Raw genomic sequence first — 19,632 nt, 5'->3', positions numbered from 1 at the left:
ATGCAGTTTAGATACTAAGCATGTGCTTTTTATCAGATTCTGAGGTATGGGCTCTTCTGGAAAACAGATTTGTCAGATCTTCAGACTTTGCACAGCAGGGTAAAATTCAAAGGCTGTGGAGTGCTTTTATCGTTCAACCTGGAAGGTGAAAACTCATCAACACCAAAACCTCATCTTGTACAGCATTCGTTTATCAGAGAAAAGCAGTGATTCCAAATGAGAGTCCTTTTGCTCTGTTGCTCTGTGTTAGTTCTGTTACTGCTGATGATGGTTGCATGGTCCTTTTTTCAGCAAATTTAAGCTCTCTCCCCTTTTTGTGATTTCAGGTAGGGAAACTGAGAAAGAAGTGTATAGATTCAGGTATCTGGTTTATGTAGTGCTTAAGCACAGGTATTTCATTTGCCCAAACTTGAGAGAGAAACTTTGTAACCATGAAACTTAAATGCTTTGGTTTAGGAAATTTGGCTTGTGTATGTCAGGGACCTTCCAGGAGAATACACTTATGAAGGACACATTTGAGGAGTACAGTCAGACAAAAAGAAAGTTTACTGGAAAAGAAAAGGAACTACCCAGCAGCTTATTTTCTAAGAACTGGAAGCAATTTAATAGTGTTGGATGCCTAACATGGAGGAGACCATTAGCAGTCCTCTGGTGCCTTGGCAATAAATCATTCTACAAAACTAATTAGGTATAATTCTGCAAGTCATTTGAGCAAGGTCCTATTAAAACCTGTGCTCCTAGGAGACCTGTCGTTGAGCTGCAGCATTTGCTGAGAACAATGGAGGCAAAGGCAATGCTGTTATCAGTGTGGGCCTCGTTATTCGCATAACGAAGTAAATCATGCTGAAATGTCCTGTTAATAATAGTTAGGAAAGACATTTGTCAGTCCAGGGGATCTGGAACAACCGACTGTGTTTCTCAGCACACAAACGTAGCGGCACCGTTAAATCATCCCCGTAGAGTGTGCAGTGTACAGGCAGCAGGAGAGATGAGTGTTATGAGTTAATGAGCTAACTTCAGCTCTGAAGAAAGTTCGCAGAAATGCAAAATGCAGTATTTCTGAGTATTCAACACTGCAGTATATTGCTTAGAGATTATTGTCTTTCATTTAGGATGCGTCTGGCTGATGGTTAAGTGTAATAGATAGGTTGGTGTGGAAAGGATACCGAATGTGCTAGAGCAAATTCTGTACGTGCTTGGTCCGTTTCGTTAATTTCTCACTTTGAACGAAAGACCAGGAACAAAAGTTGCAGTAAATGTTTCTTGTAAAACCTGATGCTTCCTAGGAACTGTGTTTACTGTCACGTTTGCTCAAATAACAGCCACAAATTTTTCCCTTCCAATTTTCCCTTGCAAAGTCATTAGTCAGGCTCGTTGTGATGAACGCCTAATGAACTAGACACAAGCAAGCTCTTGTCCGACAGCACAGGAGTTTCAGTAGGCCTGTGATGTGTCCCAGCAGGCTCTGCCCTTGTTAACACCGTGTGCCTTTGGACTGCTTTGAATCTGCCCAGCATGGAGAGGGCACGGAGAGAGCATGGGGCTCTGCCTGCAAAAGGCACGGGCACAACCATGCCTTCGAATCCCACACCAGCAAGCCCCGATGCATTGCTCAGAAGTATTTGTTTGCAAAAATTTGTTGACTTGATTTTTATTTTTATTTTATTTTTTTTTAAGAAACATTTAAAGAGAAGGGCTGAAGTACCCAATTTGCTATTTCTAAAGTTAGGCACTCTTAATTTTTTTTAAAGGCCTGAGAATTGCTGGGGAGGGATGACAGTCTGTTTGTTTTCACTTTCTGAAAGGAGAGAAATATGATCATGTGCTCTTACAAGTAATAGTGTAATCTCTAAACCTTGTCCTGATTTATAAGTGCCTGCTTTCATCAGAGGGACCTCTGACGACAAAAGGCCTGTCGAAGAATTTCACCTGTGCAAGACAATTGTCATTAATTTCTTTCTGTTATAATATAATGTCAATTACAGGTTTTTCATTTTGTTGTTGAAGTTTGTAGTTAAAACTGTTGTACTTATGACTGGCCGCAGTGAGCTGCTACATCAGTGAAGAAAATCACTTGGAAGATGCTCAGCTAAGAGCCTGTGGTGCCCCCAGAAAGCAGCAGGGGATACAAATTAAAAAGCAAAAACTGGGATGGCTTATTTTGCCCAGATTGCAACAAGGAGAACTACATGAAAGGAGTTGTGAAATATTTCTGCACAGATTGACCTGACCAAGGAGGCTGTTGTTGAACAGAGAAATATTCATGGCAGTATTTGGAGTTGCGGGCATCCTGAGCTTGTTCCTTTAAATAGATTCAGTGCACTGGGAGATGCGCTGTTGGCTGTTTGCTGGTGAAGCAGTAAGAGATTTCTCTGTAGGTGAGGTCTTCTGTAATACTATTATTTGGGCTTTCCTTAAGTGTCCATTTATTGAGCTTCTTTAAATCGACTTGTGGCCTGTTTATTTTAGTCTCCATCATGTCCTTGTCAGGCCTTGCAAGAGCATGATATTGGAGAGCTTCAGTGGTAAGCCAGTAGCATAGATAGCATCCCATCCAGGTGTCAGTTCTTAATGAAAGGGAAGTTTGATGTAATGGAAATTTCACTTCCCATACATGTAAAAATTTATGTTCAAGTACACATTGCTAGATGGTAAATGTATTTTATCTTTTTGTTTAGACTGCTTTCTGTGGCCAATATTATTAATTACTTGATTTCACAGTGCTTAAGCCACCAAAGTAGAAGTACAATGAGCAAAATAGACAACTATTACCTTTAACATATGCAGTTTTTACTTTCCATTTAAGTTGGTTCATAAGGAATGGGGTAATACAGAGAAACTGGCTTAATTTTAATCTTTCTTATTATTTTTTTTTTCAGTTGGCAAAAAAAATTCGTGAGAAATTTAACCGTTACTTGGATGTTGTGAATCGTAACAAGCAAGTGGTGGAAGCATCATATACTGCTCATCTCACGTCGCCCTTGACTGCGATCCAAGACTGCTGTACTATTCCACCATCCATGATGGAGTAAGTATTAAATTCTGAAATTACTTATGCGGTCATTTAATATGTGAAGAAAAAACATGATTTCTTTGCAAAATAGCCTGTGTTTTCTGCCACTCTTGGTAACTCTGAAGAAGGGGGAAGACAGTACTCCAAAGGTGCTCCTTATCTTGTCCTCATTCTTTTACATTTCTACTATGCACACATTTAATGAGGAGCTCTAAACAAGAACTGGGGCTCAGCTGTGATGGGTTGTAGAATGAAACAAAAAGGAAAAAAGTTTGTTCAACCCTTAATTGCATGGAACGGTCTTCTATACAAAATGAGTCTGTCTATATCCAGGATACCATTTTTGCATTGAGACACTGCTTACCCTGAATAACTCTTCTGAAGCTGGTCATGGGACTTCTGGTTTGGTTTTTTTTTTCCTTTGAAGTGCAGTAACCAAAATCACGAGTTGGTCAGTACATCACATGCTAAAAATATTGCATTACAGTTTAATCAAGTTGACATGCTGCTGTTTGATACACGGAGGTTTACCGAAATTGAGTACATTGCATGGAAACTGAATTTGTTCATTTCAGTTCATTTTAAATAGTCTAAATCCAGGCAGTTGGTTGTCTTTAACCATGTTTTTTAATGCTACACATTTGCAGACACTTCTTTGGGTTTCCTAATTGTAGGAAGCTGTGATAGAAGGGCTGATTTTTCCAATAGAAGTGCAATAATTTCTTTTAAATGCTCAACATTTTAAACATTTACTTCGATATGCGCTAGAAAAGAACAAGAGTAACTTTCAGTTTATGCAGACCTTGATTACAGAGTATATTTTCATTATTTATATGACAGTCTGCTTTAAAAAAATTTTAGAGAGAGGAAGGTAATTTGGGTAATAAATATTAAAAGGACTTTCTGCAATCTAACTCTGTAAGACAGCTTTTCCTTTAATGACAGCGTGCTTTCATCTTTTCTGAAGTATGGCGTTAACCTTTGTTTATATAAGAAGTTAAAATATTCACTGCATTCAAATAAGTGGTATGAATCTGTGTCTGGAGAGAAAGGCCACTTGCTTGTTTTGTGTTTGTTTTGATTGGCATGAAAGCAAGAAATATCGATAGGGTTAAGCCTCAGGTGGCTTCAAGGAAACGGGTACCTTGCTGTTGGGGTGTGCGTAGATTTGGTGGTCTCAGTGCGGTTCCTACTGGACAAGGTGCCTACGTAAATTCCAGTCATATCTGGTGCTCAATGGCCAGACTGTTGGCAGCGTTAGTAGAAAGGTCAAGAATCAGTTGAGGATGAAAACCTTTCTGCCCTCTGATCTCACTGTGCAGGAACCGCCAGCCAGCAGTAACACCTTCCAAGCAAGGGGTGAAGAGAAGGAGGAATGAGGAGATTTATAACCTCCTTGGCAGTATTGCATAATTTTTCACAGAAAAAAGAGAGGTCTGCTCTTAGTCTGGAAACTTTCATGAATTTCCTTTCACTTTGTCCTCCAAAATTACTTAGCTTGGAAGTCCTTTAGAAATTCCTTTACCTGTGGTGGACTTGCATAAGGACCCTTCGCAGTAAGTGGTTTGAAAAACAAACTGGACGTCACAGCTGGCAAAGCAGAGGTGTGAATTTTCTATCTGTGGAGCTCCTCACTGAGGCTCTACAATATGATTCTCATTATTCAGTTACTTGGATGATAATATTAAATCTGCTTAAGTGGTTACCAGAGCAGTCTATCAGTCTGCAGGATCTTCCAGACAGCACTTCAGCAAGACTGGATTGAGTATGTATGGTTGAGAACAGTGGCTTGTCAGACCATCAGGAATATACCCACTGCCGTCTTTAGGAAATTGTCTGCAAGTCATACAAAGAAAGAATGAAAAACCATGTTTTCCTTTTGAAACTTAACTTCCAAGTTGTTAGTGCCATGCTTTGTTAGTTGCCTGATTTGTCTAAATACTTCTGCCATCATTTCATTTGTTGTTTCTCCCCCTTCTGCCTCTCCTGCCTGCTGCTCTTCCTTTCATTTTCCTTCTCTGTAGTGTCTCCTTTCTGGGAGATTCCCTGTTTTGGTTAAAATGTCAGGGGAAAAAAAGCTAATGTTGATATCCAAGGTGGTGTTACTGGGTCTTACGTTTGACACAGGCCTGCTAAAGGGGAAAGGAAAATGGTTCACATGGGCATAAGGTGGTTGATCCTGAAAAGCCGGGAGGGTACCAAGCGCCATTTCCCTGTTGAGCATCAGCTACTTCAAAACCTGTCCTCGTCTCCCTGCCTCTCCAGAAAAGAGATTAATTTTTAATAAAAATCTCAGAATGAGATAACTTTCTTTTTGAGCAGAAGCTTTCCATCGAAATGAGATTACGTGCTCATAAGGATCCCCCTTGGGCACTTCTAGGCCTGGTTCAAAGGGGTGAAACAGCCAGTGGGGCGAGTGTCTTTGCAGGCAGACGTATCTGAAATCACCAATAGTTTGGGTTTTTTGTTTATTTGTTTGTTTGTTTTTTTGTCCAAAGGGGTACATAAACTGAGATTTTTGACAGAAAATACTAAAAGTTAAGATACCTACCTTAATGGTCGGATTTTGGACAACTGGAACATACATATGAGTGTTTGAATGTGGATTTAAGAATTATTTTTGAAACACAGACACAAGTATCTCCCATCTGGGTATTGTGATCATATTTTGAAGGCTACTGATTTACTTGAACTCTTCCATTATTAATTTTTGGACTAACTTGCTCTGGCTACGAGGAGGCCTGCACTTGTGAGAAGTTAAGTTGGATGTGCTATTGCTGGTGACAGCTTATCCTTGAGGTTTAAAAGATGTGTGTTAGTGTTGGGCAGAAGAGTGCTGGTGTTAGAGCAACAATAATTAGAATAGTTTGGTTTAGAGCATTTATTAGCTGCTGCTATAGAAAAGGTCACATTGAAGATGACACAGATTTGTCTGTGCTATTTGCTGTTTTCAGGAGATACTTTGCTTTGGATTGTACCTTGAAAATGTGTGTGTCCTTAGGGCTATGGTTTTTCTTTCAGGAGGGTTGTGAAATACTTGTTACAACTGCTTAACTCTGTGTATTCTTTTTCTTGGTGTAGGGAGGTGTTTTGTCATGTGGGCTCTTTACTTGAGTAAACATTTGGCACAAGAACAGTGTCAGAAGCACGTTATCTTCAGGCTATATTTTTAAGGTAGATTTGAAGGCCTGTCCCACAATATTTAAGGCTCTTTATTCATGCTATTCAGCCTCGAAACGCACAGTGACATCTGAAAATCTGAAGGCACTTCATGCTGTCATTTGATTCTTCCATCAGCCTTTTACATTGCTGTCTAGCTCACTGACATTGTGTTGGGAATGCAGCAAGTTTGGGTTGGTTTTGGAAAAATTATGTGGGAAAGAGATGATGAATGTTGTGTAGAGAAAGGATTCCCCCCCCCCCCCCCCGCCAGTTTTTTTTTAATGGCTTGGTATCTTTAGTTTATATTTGTTGTTAGCATTAACAAAATTATCCCTGTGTGGCCTTGTGTTTGCTTGTGTTTATCTTGAAAATCTGAACATTGGCTTAGAAGACCATTTGCCATGTTGCTTGAGATAAGCTGTGAGAATACTGCACCTGGTTGCTATAAAAAAATAATACAAAATAGGACTAGCAAAACACAAATGGGGATATAAAATGAACCTGGCGTTTAAATTGCTTATTTAGTTGAGTAGTGAGATATGACAAGGAGAACAATTTTTTATTTTCTTGCTGTTGTGTGGTGTTGGCTTTTACAGTGAAGAGCCCAAATGAATATGCGTCCATGCGACTCTGGTTCCAATTCATAGTGACTAATTTGGAATTAAAACTAACAGCCTGACTGTACTTTCCGTTGCTATATTGTACCCAACATGTACTAGCCTAACTAGTGTAAGTACTAGCAATGATATATTTGTTCTCCCCACCAAGGTAGGTTTGTGCAAATGGAACTACCTTGCTTTGGAAAGTGGTATAAATAAATGAATTCGAATATGCAAAAACAACTTGATGAGGCAGTGCAGTTGGTGGCCATTGAGTGGTTTTAGCAAGGGATTTTTCCATAGGCCTTAATTCAACAAACATTTAATTGCATGCTTATGCTCATCTGGTTTACTAAAGCGTTTAAACATGTGCTCGTGTAAATGGAAATTAATCATACGCTTAAGTGTATATGCAAGTACTGCGAAGTAGAGCTGGACTGCTGAATTGGAGCAACAGAGCCAGGGCTATGTGTTTTTCTTTAGTTTTTGCTGTTCCTTTCTTAAGATACAGCTGTTTGCATTTTCAGTTCTACTTAATCAAGGTTTTGGAATGGAAAAACCATCATGGCAATGGAGGGAGAGACAACAGTTGAGAAGAGCAACCAGAAAGATAGCTTTCAGACAAGCTCAGAAGTGGATGGTACGAAGATCTGGTATCTGCCCTGCCATCTGGGCTATATTTGTGCCCATGGGGTCAGAGCCTGGAGACTTGCTCCTTTTTGCAGGTCTGTGTGCCGCATTGGGGAAGGGTCCACAGCAGTTGAGAAGAGGCGTTGCTCCAACCAGACAGAGTTAATATGGATAAAGGGCTCCAAGCTTTTAGCAAAACAGATGGATAAACTGATGGGAGATAAGGAAAATGGATGCCAAGTGACATGCATCTTCTAATCCTTGATGAAATCCCTGCTGGAAAAATAAGGCTTTGTGTTGCCTCACTAATAAAGGCTGCTGAAGCTGCCATGAGGAACAGATTTCATGCTGTCTCTAGACATTCCCTATCATGATTCAATTGGGTGGTTATTTACAGGACAATGTTTTAATTAAAGTATCTTGCTTCTTAAGAGGATAAATACCTTTGTGTACAAGATAATGTCTCCTGTTGGTCACGCATGAGATGCTTCGTTCCCGAGAAAGCCCTTGGTAGGTCTTTAGGAAGTCTTGGAACTGAAATGGCCTGATGTGCGTGGGTTACAGATGGGGCTATAGCAGTGTCAGCAAGAGGGTAGGAGAAAGAATGAACTGTTTACTTTTCAGAAGTACTGAACACCTGCAGCTTCCCTGCACCTTCAGTGGGAACTTACGGGATACGTGTCAGTTGTGAAAAGTGTATAAATAGGGACTTAAGAAATGAGTTTGGGGAAGCAGGTTTGGAAGCATTAGCTTTGCGTGGGGCTGTAACTTTGCAGGTCTGCGTAGTCTGACTTGGGAATGACAACTGAAACAGCTTTCCTCATAGAGATGGTGTTGGACTGGATGGCAACATGTAGATCAAATAGGTGTTTTATACTGAATATTTGGAGATGAAAGAAACTCAAACTCTTTCCGCAAAGAAAGAGTAAGTCTGTGTGTAATATTTGAGTATTCGTCATCTATCTGGTATACAAATGCCTTTTTCAGGAGAAGCTGTGATTGATGCTAGCTGGCTCTTGTAGGAGACTTTCAGAAGTAGCTTTATGTAGTTCCAGTTTTGCCAGTTCAAGTTATGTTCGCACGATAAGTACATGTGAAGACGCAGTTGCAGGTATGTACTTCACAGAATCGGTGACATAGAGTGCACTCCAGGAGTTTTCTCAACACAGCAAACGCCTGCACATCTGCAGTAAGATTACCTTCCATAAAAAAGGTAATCTTACTCAGATTGCGTTTGTGAGGGAACATGCAGCTGCCGGTGCAGCTTTTCCAACAAAAAAACAGAGACGATTAAAGGGAGACAAAAAAGATCTTCCCTAATCCAGTCTCGATCTTCCTTCTCCTCTCCTACCCAGTTTTAAGACCTATCATGCTCTGATGTGCTACAGCATTTCGTGTCCTCGGGTGTCTGTGAGAGAAGGTAGGAAACAGTTTCCTTGAGTTGCCTGCGGCTGGGACCTGAGCAGGGAGAGAAGGGCAGAGTTGCAGCTCTGGGAAGCCACCCCGCACGGTGCCTTGCTGCTGCGGGGGGTGGCATGGCTGACCCTGGTCCCCCGATAACACTACTCCTCCAGACGGGACGTGAATATACACATGTGCTGGTGGAAACATCCCCCTTTCTTTTTGCTTCTACCCTGGAGGACAGAAATAAATTTCAGTGCTGGTTTTTATGGAAAGTTGTCATGGGTCTCCAAAAAATGTACGTTTAGAGGCACATTCCCATTCATTAATGCTCTTGCTTCTGCTGCTAACATACATGTTTCAAGGCGGCTGGAAATCTTATTTTTGTTCTTTATTTAACTATGCTGATAAGAGTTTAGGGAATGCATTTATCTAAATTTGTGAAAGGAAATGGAATGGGGAAATATTTGTTGGTGAAACATACTACTTGGCAGTGTTGCGTTACAAACGTTAATAGAGCTGTTTGAATAAGTGAGTTTACAAACCTGTTTTTGGAAATCATTTACTCCCTGACTGTGGTACCGCCTTCAGAAGTGGTCTGTTTTTGTCATTTTTAAACAGATGGTTAAATATTTGCTAATGCAGTTCAATTTTATCGCAGCTCTTTCTGTGTTTATCTTTCCTCTCTGGAGCAGTTAAGTGGGAGATAACGGGAATCCCATTCAATTCCTTCAGTTGCTGCAATATCTGAAGAGCTGCACTTCCAAAGGAGAAGTGGGTGGGCCACTCTAAATTAAATTTAAGATGTATTTGCTGTACTTGCAGAGTATCGGACTACAGTAATGCATGTGGGTTTCTAGAAAATGTAGGGAGTGTGCATAGTGCTAGTCTTGGCGTGACCTTGTTTTATCCATAAACTGTAGCAGGTATTTAGGAAATTGCTCTCTTGGACTGCTGCTTTTACTTCGTAAATGTGGCCGAGTTCCTCATCAAAAAGTAGGGTTTGGAATAGTTTGTTACTGGGTTGCAGTCCTCCTTCCAATAATAAACTCGGTCTCAGATGTAAAGAAAGTGTACTTTGACTTTTTCAAGCAGTAGTTGAAATAATTGGAACAACTTACATGCCTTGCCAGAAGAAACTGGTTAACTGAATCATCAGTAGCTTTCTCTTGTTGAATTTATTCATTAAAAAATTGTTTTCAAACATTCTGTTTAGATGCAGTGGGAACCATATATTTAATTATTTATTTAAGTATGTAAAATATGAGTTATAATCTTGCCTTACAATCCAGAAAGCGTGCCTCATTGTGAAATTCAAAGGAAATGCTGAATTTTCAATGAACTTACGTAATTTCATTTGCATACTAAAATCAGCTTAAAATTTATATGAACGGAAAGGGAGGGAAAGAAATGAGTCTTAAAAACAATGAGAACCCCTCAATAGCTGCTCAAGTGTCATTTTTATACGCAGCTCCCTCATTTTTCCCTAAACTGAAACTGTACAAAAGAGGTTGATTTACACTGTAAATTCAGGCTGAACAAAATCCAATTGGAGCTCACTTGAGCACTGTTTTGATGTAAGATTCAAAGCTTCTGCAAATTTATTTTATCTTCTACACTTGCTGATCTCCTGCTTGTAAATCCTGTTGAAGGAGAATAAAAATGAGTGCAGCCTGATGGGAATTTAATGTCTGAAGTTCAAAGCAGTTTGCACATCAGAGCAAATGTCAATCAAATGAACATCTTGCAAGCTAGGCAGGGAGCGCATTTTTCCATGGGGAAGAGATCAAAGTGGGAGTCGCAGCTCTGTTTGCTCCCTCGGGATGCAGTTTCGATCGGTTGTTCATTAAAGTGAATCCAGAAGGAAGGGCTTTTTAGAGAGAGGCAGGGAAAGGGGGATGGGGTGAGTGGGCCTGTCTTGAACCTGAATTTCAGCCAATGACTTTTGCTCTTGTTTCAGTAAGTACAAAACCTAATTACATCTAAATACAGGATTTGTTGCGTTTTTCTGGTAAGGATTTTGGAGGACTTCCTAAGTGTGTGTTGGCTGTGGTGTTACCACTTAGAACATTTTTGGGCCAAATCTCAGAGGAGACCTCAGTCAGCCATCACTGTTATTGTCTGCCTCTTAGCCTTGCTGCTGGCAAAAGTGGGATACACTGGTAAAAATGAAGTCTCCTTTGTGCAGAGAAAGGGTGGTGATCAATGCTTGTCTGCAAATCTTAAAATTTTCAAGTTTTTGGTTTTTTAACTTCTTCCGAAGCAAGTGATGAGGAGATTTGTATGGTTTGACACTTGTATGGAAAACGTGCAAGGTATAAATATGTTGTAGGAAAGGTAAAACCAATAGTTACAGCCAAGAATATAAGCATTTACTGTACATGCCGCATGGCAGTGTTGAGGCTTTAGTTTTAATTGTTGCTTTAATGGTGAAGACTGGCAAATAGGTTAATAGCACATTCTTAATTGAGATGACTTAGAGGCACCCAAAAGAAGCATGTGGAAAATTCTCCAGTATAATTAAAATGATCACAAATATTGCAATGTAAATTTGCCACAGTACTGCCTTTGCCCAGTTTCTGGTCTTGGTTTTCTGAGGATGTACATTTGCAATGGGAGCTGGTCTCTTCTCAAGATCCTTGTACCGTGGAACCAGTCACGCTTTAAAAATATAGCCCATTGCAAGGTGCAAAAAGTTAGTTTTAAGGCAAACTGCACCTGGAAAGAGATTCGAAGTAGATATCCCACATAGCTCAGTCTGGAGCAGTCCTTGCTCTAGGATCCCAGGTCTGTCTGAGGGCTGGTCTTTAATTTATGGGGTTTAAAACAATCTTTCTTCTGCATTTTTATTTATATAATTTTCCCATTAACTGTATTCTCTTTTTGCTGTTTGTGTGCTGTAGGAAGAGAAGGGAGGGGTGGGCTGGGCTGCAGTAATTTTTGGCTTTCCTTTTCCAGCTCTGCTGCAGATTATTTAGGCATCCATGTCTTCATTTTCCTGATGGGTAACATAATACTCACTGAGAAAAGCTGAGGGACTTTGTTAATTTTTGCATTAAAGTGCTTTGACATGCTCCAATAAAAAGTACAATGTAATTAGGGTGTTTATAGCTGAAACACTGATCCCCTTGGCCTGTGGTGATGGGTTTGGGGCTGCAGGAGCGCCCGTGGTGAGGCAGTTGAGGGTGATAACTTCATTTTTGCCTTCCTAGAAGGCATGCCAGAATTGGACCTGGTGTTCATCTGCTTGAAACCCCATCTTAATATCTATCATGACTGAGACTCCTGAAATTCAGTTTGGCAGCTTTGTGTGTACGAAGAAGTGATGTGGCAATACACTCAGCGTTTTGAATCAAGATACATACAACTTCTCTGTCGGGTAGTTTAAAGTGAGTAGTTTGGGTAGCGTGAGAACCGCATGTCAGGATGTGCATATCACTTTGAGTGAGTGTGAGCGGTGACTGTTGGCATAAAATAAAATCAGAGCAGAGGAAGATTCCAGATGATTTTGAATTAAACCCCAGCATTTACTGCCTGTGTTCTGAGACATGAATAATATTAGCTGCTAACAAGGTATCCTGTTGCCATCGCTAATAGATTTTGATGGAAGCACTGGGACAATTAGCTAACATCCTGAGAAGTCATTATTTTTCTCGAAGAGTTTGTTCTTTAGTATTGCTTGGAAATATTTCTTTAGCATGGAGATGTTTAATTTGCAGTCTCTCGCTCTTCTCCGTCTGGTTTTGCCCAAAGATAAACATGGTTTTTGCGAAACTCATCCTTCATCAGTCAATCTTAATCTTGAGATTCTTTAGCCAACAAAAAATCAACAACATTTTTGCTTGCTTGGTAGGAGCTGTAATTTTTTGAAGTGGTTACGTTTTAATGGGGATAGGAAAAGCCACAGCCTTGATCCGAGAACTACGTTCGTGTGAAATGTCAAGTGTTTTCCTCGATGGAGAGGACTTCGGGGAGTTTTCAGAGAGCAGGTTGCCAAATAATTTTGACAAGCATCTCCCGGCAGAGTGGATGAGCCCATGCAGAGCTCCACACCGTCACGGTGTGGCTGCTTTCAGTGTCGGACATAGTGTCCCTTCCTGATCTTGCAACTTGGTGGTGGTGGTGTCTGATCAAGAGGACAGGAGACCTTTCTATCTGTCTGTCCATCCATTTTTCTCTCTCTCTTCCTTGCTGTGAAGAGTGAGGATAATGCAGAAGATCATCAAAAGCTCTTTGCCCCTATCTGAGTCTTGAACCAAAACACCAGCGCCCGATGGAGTGCTATTGATTATGCTGTTTTGGATAAAATACCAAAAGCACTGAACATCTGTGTCCAATAAGGAACCCACAGTACTTTTTGTAGAGCAAGGAATTTAGCTGCCTGTTCTTGTTCCCGCTGTATATGGCATTATTCACTTTGCTCATCGCTGAGTGGTTTTGATGTGTTGAGCAGCTGCCACAATTAAAGATGTTTCTCCAGTGAAAAGCAAGTTCATAATTGTGTGTGTTAGGTGGGGATGGAGGAGGGCAAGCGGAGTTAAACATTTGTGTTTATGTACGGTAACCCCACTATGTTAAAAGACTGAGGTATATAAAATACTTGTAGAGATGAGAGAGAGAATTTGTGTACAGACTGCGCTGGGACTCCCTGACGCAAAAACTTGCACTCTCCATCTACATTTGTGTCTATATAGTAGAAGGTTTGCAACTTACAAATATACTTTTTTTGTCCCAGTATTTATATATGTGTATAAAAAATATTGGCCAAAATTGATAGAGCTATGTTTAAACTACATTCATTCTACATAATTTTTGAAGTGTATGGAGGGCAGTCAATTATTTCCAAATATATGTGACGCTTCCCTCCCCCCTTAAGTCTAGGTTTGAGAAGAGATCAAAAAATGTTGGTGCCTCAGTAACTCTACCTGTTCAGTCGTAGTCTCATCCCCTTAAAGAATAACACAGTTAGTTTAAGATGCAGGTAGTGTTTATGGATATAGATGAAACTAGTTTTAAAGCATGCCAGTTTAAGGAGGCATTGTTTTTATTGATATTTCTATGTGGCAGTGAAGATACTAAAATTAAGCAGTTAGTAGTCAATAATGATCACTTTTTGCATATTCAGAAATTCAGTTTGATTAGAGCTTCTTCAAATAGAGCCTCTAGTCTGATGAGCTCTAGCTATGTAAAATGAGACTTCTTGTGACTCTACAAGAATCATAAAATTAAATCTGATACTAAGACCAAAGAAGTCAGTGTCTGAGGTTTTGTTATGCATTTGCATAAAAGAATATTTTACTTATTTGTAATTCAGAAAATCATTAAGGAGTTTAATAGTAAGTTCTTGGGAAATGACTTCTATACTTGAAGGGCAAATTTCTAAGCTTGTGAAGGCAATGCTGTACTCTTCACTCATAACAGAAGTTAAACCTCTGCTTTAAGCAAAAAAAAATCAGCCCGACATTAAATATGGTTATGCTGGCATGAATCATGAACAAAATGCAAACTCATGGCCTGTGTGTGTAACGGCAGTACTGCTCGCAGTGAGCTCCAGCGCTCCCCTCATGAGCATTTGTCTGGGTTTGTAGTGCTAAAATGTCTGAAAGTGGATCCAGTCACCTACAGGGGTGATGATCTTAAGCCTCCTAACACATATTTTTCTTTTTCTTAGTTAGTTTTCACTTCTAAGTCATAAAAAGTTTTTCTATGTCCAGCGTGTGAAGACCCTATAAATTGAGAGATGGAGGCTCTCAGCAAATCCTGCATCTGGCTGAGTGTGGGCGTTGCAGCTACATCCCTGTAGAATGAAATTATTTTGGATTGGGCTGAAGGAAAATATATTGGATTAGGAGAGTTTTAGTTTGCTTAAAAAGACTTGCTTCCTGTGGTCATAACTTGAAATTTCCTTGTAATAACCAGTTCCATCTGTCTGTGGTTTTTGTTCCTGCTAATTGTTGTTTTAAGGGGATGATTTAGAAGTGCATTGTTTTATTGTCTGTGTCTATGAACAGCAAGTACTCTGTAAGGACAAAATCAGAAAATCAGCGTCCTTCCATTCTTACTGAGCACCATATTTGCTGAAGTAGTTGTAACTTACTGGATTTCAGTTTCTTAATTAAAATTTTCAACCAGAAGAACAGTGCTTGTTTTTCATAACCACTTTTGCTCGCAATATTTTGGGCCTCCACTATATGATAGCGTATGTATGTGGATGTGTTGGTATGTGTACATATATGTGTGCATATGAAAAAATGTAACATCAGTTTAAGCAGTTAAGTGCAGTTGACAATAAGCAACTAAGTAAAGCACCTTAAGCACAAATATAATATGCATTGAGCTAAATGAGAAGCATTAGAATGGCACTGGGTGAGTGGTATATAGATGTATGCCAGTGATTGATGTGCCATTAATATTAAGTAAGTTGGTCAGTATCTTTTGATATAGCTGGTTTTTGTGTAATTTGCTGTTTTAGTCTTGACAGTATTGAACAAACTCCTACTCTGCCCAGTTTCTGCCCAAGACTTGTTTCCTAGCAGCTTTCATGCCAGAAAGGCTAGTTAAGGCTCTTAGTCCAGAACGGGATGTTATGCAGACCTTGCCTGCAGTTTGTTGTAATTTCTTAGAAATAGGTTGATGATACAAAAATTCTTTGATAGGAAGTAAATAGTTTTTTGAAGTACTAGAATAGTCACACCGTAAGTCAAATGTCATCAAAATGTTCAAGGTCACAAAAATGCTAACAAATAAAATTGGCCTATGTAAATGATACAAAACTATTTAAGTCCTTGAAAGCTTCAGAAGTGTTTACAGTTATTTATAACCCCTTAAAACCCTTTTTATTTAAATTTTGTTAAGGCATTGGTTTAATTATATTTCATTGTCAATAGAACTATGCGCTAGAATACTTTTTGCATTAGAGTTACGAATATATTTAATCTCTTATGATCCTCTTTCAAGATATACTGTGGAGGAAAATGCAACATATCATTGTAGAGAGCAGATGCAATCCAGCCGTGAGGAGTGTATCCCTCCTAGTTCTGGGTTTCACAATTTTTCCTGGACCCTTAAAATATGTATAATATTAGAGTTTCCAGAATAATTACTTTTCACTGAAATTTCAAAAAGATGTGTTTCCATTGTAAATGCTGTGTGGGTTTAATAGGTGATGTTAGATTGCTAATCCTGTTGTTGTCATTTCAGATTTGATGGAAATTTTAACACTAACGTTTCTAGAACTATTAGCTGTGATAGACTGTCTACCACTGTCAACAGCAGAGCCTTCAATCCTGGACGTGACTTAAATTCTGGTAAGTAATATAATTTGGGTTTTTTTCCTTCTGTTATAGGTTGGGGTTTTTTTCCATTAGACTTTTAACATTACCTTGGCATAGAGAATTAGCGTTGATTGTCATAGCAACAAGCTTTTATTTCTCCTTGAAACTGTCACACTGCTCTTAATTTGAGATTTCATGATTGAAAGATGATACCTAAAGTAATGTCCTTAGTCTTAAGTACTTTATAAAAATGTCATGAAGATTTTATTCCAGCCTACCGTGGATAATTTTGTTGTGGTTTATGCACTTTTTATTTCTTCTTTTTTTTCCAAGGCACTTTCCTTCCTAGGCCTGTCTGCTTTGGCATCAGTAGTGTCAGCTGCTGAAGGGACCATGCAAAGAAGTTTCTCTGATCTTCTTAGCTGAGTTCAGCTAATGTGAGGCTGTGTTTGCAGTGATATGCAAAAACTACAAAATATAAGGACATCCTAAAATATTTCCTTTCTTTGTCTTGTCAGGGCATTTCCATCTTGACAGTCAGTGCATTTCCTTGATACGTTTAAAGAGCTAGAAATGTGCTTAGAACCAAAATACATATGACTTATCCCTGAAAAATTCAGCTTTTGGTCCTCCAGTGCAGCAAGGTTTTCTTTTTTTGCATCCTAGGCAACTTGAATTAATACATGGCTTTCAGGTTTTTTTAATCACAGTTTTGTCCAGCTGATCCATCTTACTTTTCAACTTTTTATGATGCCTTAGTGTTGTAAATTAGAGAACACTATAGACTTTGGTTGTGGATTTCATTTAGCATAAGTTCTGGTGTTTTTTGTTTGTTTTTTTGTTTTTGTTTTTTTTTTTTTTACAAGTAATGCAGACTTGAGAGAATATTTTTTTATTTTAATTTTCCTGTGGTTTTTCGGAATAAAATACTGATATATTTTTTTAATGTGACTGATGAAGTGGCAGACCCACTATTCCACCCTCACCATGCACAGAGCATTTGTGTATCTTGCAACAAATAGCATGAAATAACTCCAAATTTCTCTCTAGCCTCTCTTACTGTGTGCCTTCTTATAGCTTTGCTTTCTGGATTTCTAATGAAATTTAAAAAGAAAAAGTAAAAACCAAAAGCAAAAGGAACAGTCCCCATAGGTTCCTTTCCATCCTATCCACTGTATACCATGTCTTGGGTGCAGGTGCTGCCCAGATAAGATAATTTCCTGACATACATCTCATCACTGTAATTTGTGTAGTGTTTTCCATCCTAAAGGTAGGTAGTCTTTGTTCACTTACTATGATTCGCTGGTCTTTTTTATTTTACTTGTAGGCTCTCTCTTTATTAAAAAAAAAACCAACCAAACAAGCAAACAGCATATTAAAATAATGTATAAAATCACATGCAGTTGTTCATTAATCAAAATAATTTTTGAAAGCAAGTTTTCAGGCACTGTTATAAAAGCAAAGCATTGAATGGATCAATGTTTTTTATTTAAGTAAAAAACCCCATTCTTTTTCTACTGCAGAAGATGGGTGTAAAAAAAGTATTAACGAAATATTCCTTCTTCTTGAGTGGTGGAAAACAAATAAACTATAGTTTCCCTTAAACATTTTTTAAATTTCTGGTTTGAACTCTCACAGAAACAGAGTGCATGTTCAAGCATCTTGCTGTCCTGGCTCAACAGTAAGACTTGAGTGCCTCCTCTTCCCTTGCCTCAGGCTTGAAAGCTTCCTGATGAAAGGAGTAGCTTCAAAAAATGGCATTGGCAGAGAAGGGCAACAGAAGAGAAGAGGGAATTGAGTGATAGCAAGAACAGGGACGTGCTTCAGGATTTATTGACAGCAGACTCCTCTGGCTTTCCTGTTAGCAGCTCTCAGAACACACAGCCTTTGGGAGAAGTTTTTTATTAGTGAGAAAATGCCTGTAAGAGTGAAATGGAATGGAAAGAGTGGATTGATGCAGAAAAATGAGATGGAAACAGGTTTATTTGAGAAACAAAAGTTGATACTTGGTACACCCCTAGTGAAATAAGAAGTTTTCTGTAGGCGAGCTACAAGGTATACCCTTAGTCCTTGCTTTCTTGTGTGAACGTGTTCAAAAGTCTGTGAGATGACAGTTTCCACTTTCCCTTCCCTGGTCCTCAGCTGAGAACATCTAAACCACATGAGCTCCACCACCCCGGGCACAGAACAAGAGACTGGTGTGACTTCAGGGAAGGGTTGCTGCCAGAAGGGTCAAGCAGAATCATAGAATCGTTTAGGTTGGAAAAGACTTTTAAGATCATTGAGTCCAACCATCAACCCACTACCACCATGCCCACTAAACCACGTCCTGAAGTGCCACATCTATGTGTTTTTTGAACACCTCCAGGGATGGTGACTCCACCACTTCCCTGGGCAGCCTGTTCCAATGTAGAATCATAGAATAATATTTGGAATAATGCTGGTGCTGAGCCGGACATTGCCCACATGCAAAGCAGTGTCCTTGTATCACTGAAGAAGTATTTGGGGTTTGGAATAAACTAGATGTGGGAAGGCTTAGGGGCAAGAGGCTGGGTGTTTGTTTTGTGGGTGGAGGGTATTGTGTTGGTGGTATCTGTAGCGCTTATGTAGTCATGGGCCATGACCTGTTGTGCCAAAAAAGCAGTGTCTGCCCAAAGGAATTAATGGTCTAAGACAATAGTTGGCTTGAGGCAGGCTGGGGTTATAAACAGATTGAGAAGCAGTTTTGATCAGAAGGACAGAGTGCTGTCAGTGCACCAACATCCTTACAGCTGTGAAGATGGCTGTCAGGTTAGAAATTGTTTTTAAAAGTACTTACTTAGTGTCTCTCAAAACTCTTAATTATTAATTATTTCTGCAGTGACCTAGTTCTGTGAAACTGCTTACCTTAGAGGATACATTTAGGACAGAGCACTTTGTCTGCACAGGAGCTGTGTCTCAATAAATCTACATGTGTGTATTCATTACTCTATCCTCTTTCAAAGGTGGTTGTAGTTTAAAGATCAAACAAAAAAAAATTCCTCTAATCTCATATTTTTCTTACTTCTCTTGTAAGTGTCCTCATGTAGAGCTAGTGAGGAATACCTGTTGCATTTTGGATTCAGACTCTACCTCATTCTGAATTATTTTTCTGCTCTAAAAGGCCTGAGAGTTGTTGGTACATCTGGGTATTTTGATCGTGTTTTTTCTCTCCTGCCTTGCTTTGCTAGTTTAGACATAGAGGCAAGATGGGAAGCCATGGCTTCCCAAAAATCATGTCATACTGTTTTTCCCACTGGATGCAGTGTGTTGGGGAGGACCCCAAGCGTGTCAGTCTCCTAGGGAAAGGGTTTGACAGCCCTCTGCTCCTCCAGCCCAGAAGCAGGAGCTCCTGTACACTTCTCTAGTTTGCCCACAGTTTCCAAAACCAGCCTGGCCTGTCCATCAAACAGGTTGTCTTCCCGATTGGGTTGATCATTTCATTCTTAATGTAAAAAAAAAATAAAATAAAAAAAAAAATTCCCATGAGTATCTCACTTTTCCCGCATGAGTTTTGCAACTTAAATAATCCATC

The 19,632-nt window shown here is 39.4% G+C and overlaps 1 protein-coding gene across 1 annotated transcript in view; it reads left to right on the top strand.

Moving 5' to 3' along the window:
* The window catches only part of CACHD1 (cache domain containing 1), a 112,596-nt gene that overhangs the window by 48,465 nt on the left and 44,499 nt on the right, over positions 1-19,632 (top strand). The window contains exons 3-4 of the mRNA XM_069788514.1: positions 2,880-3,028; positions 16,006-16,112. Of these exons, the coding sequence (XP_069644615.1) occupies positions 2,880-3,028; positions 16,006-16,112 (256 nt within the window). The remainder of the gene's footprint in view (positions 1-2,879; positions 3,029-16,005; positions 16,113-19,632) is intronic.

The sequence above is a fragment of the Haliaeetus albicilla genome, chromosome 8, assembly GCF_947461875.1.
Source record: "Haliaeetus albicilla chromosome 8, bHalAlb1.1, whole genome shotgun sequence".
Taxonomy (NCBI): domain Eukaryota; kingdom Metazoa; phylum Chordata; class Aves; order Accipitriformes; family Accipitridae; genus Haliaeetus; species Haliaeetus albicilla.
This window is presented reverse-complemented; position numbering and strand designations above follow the sequence as displayed.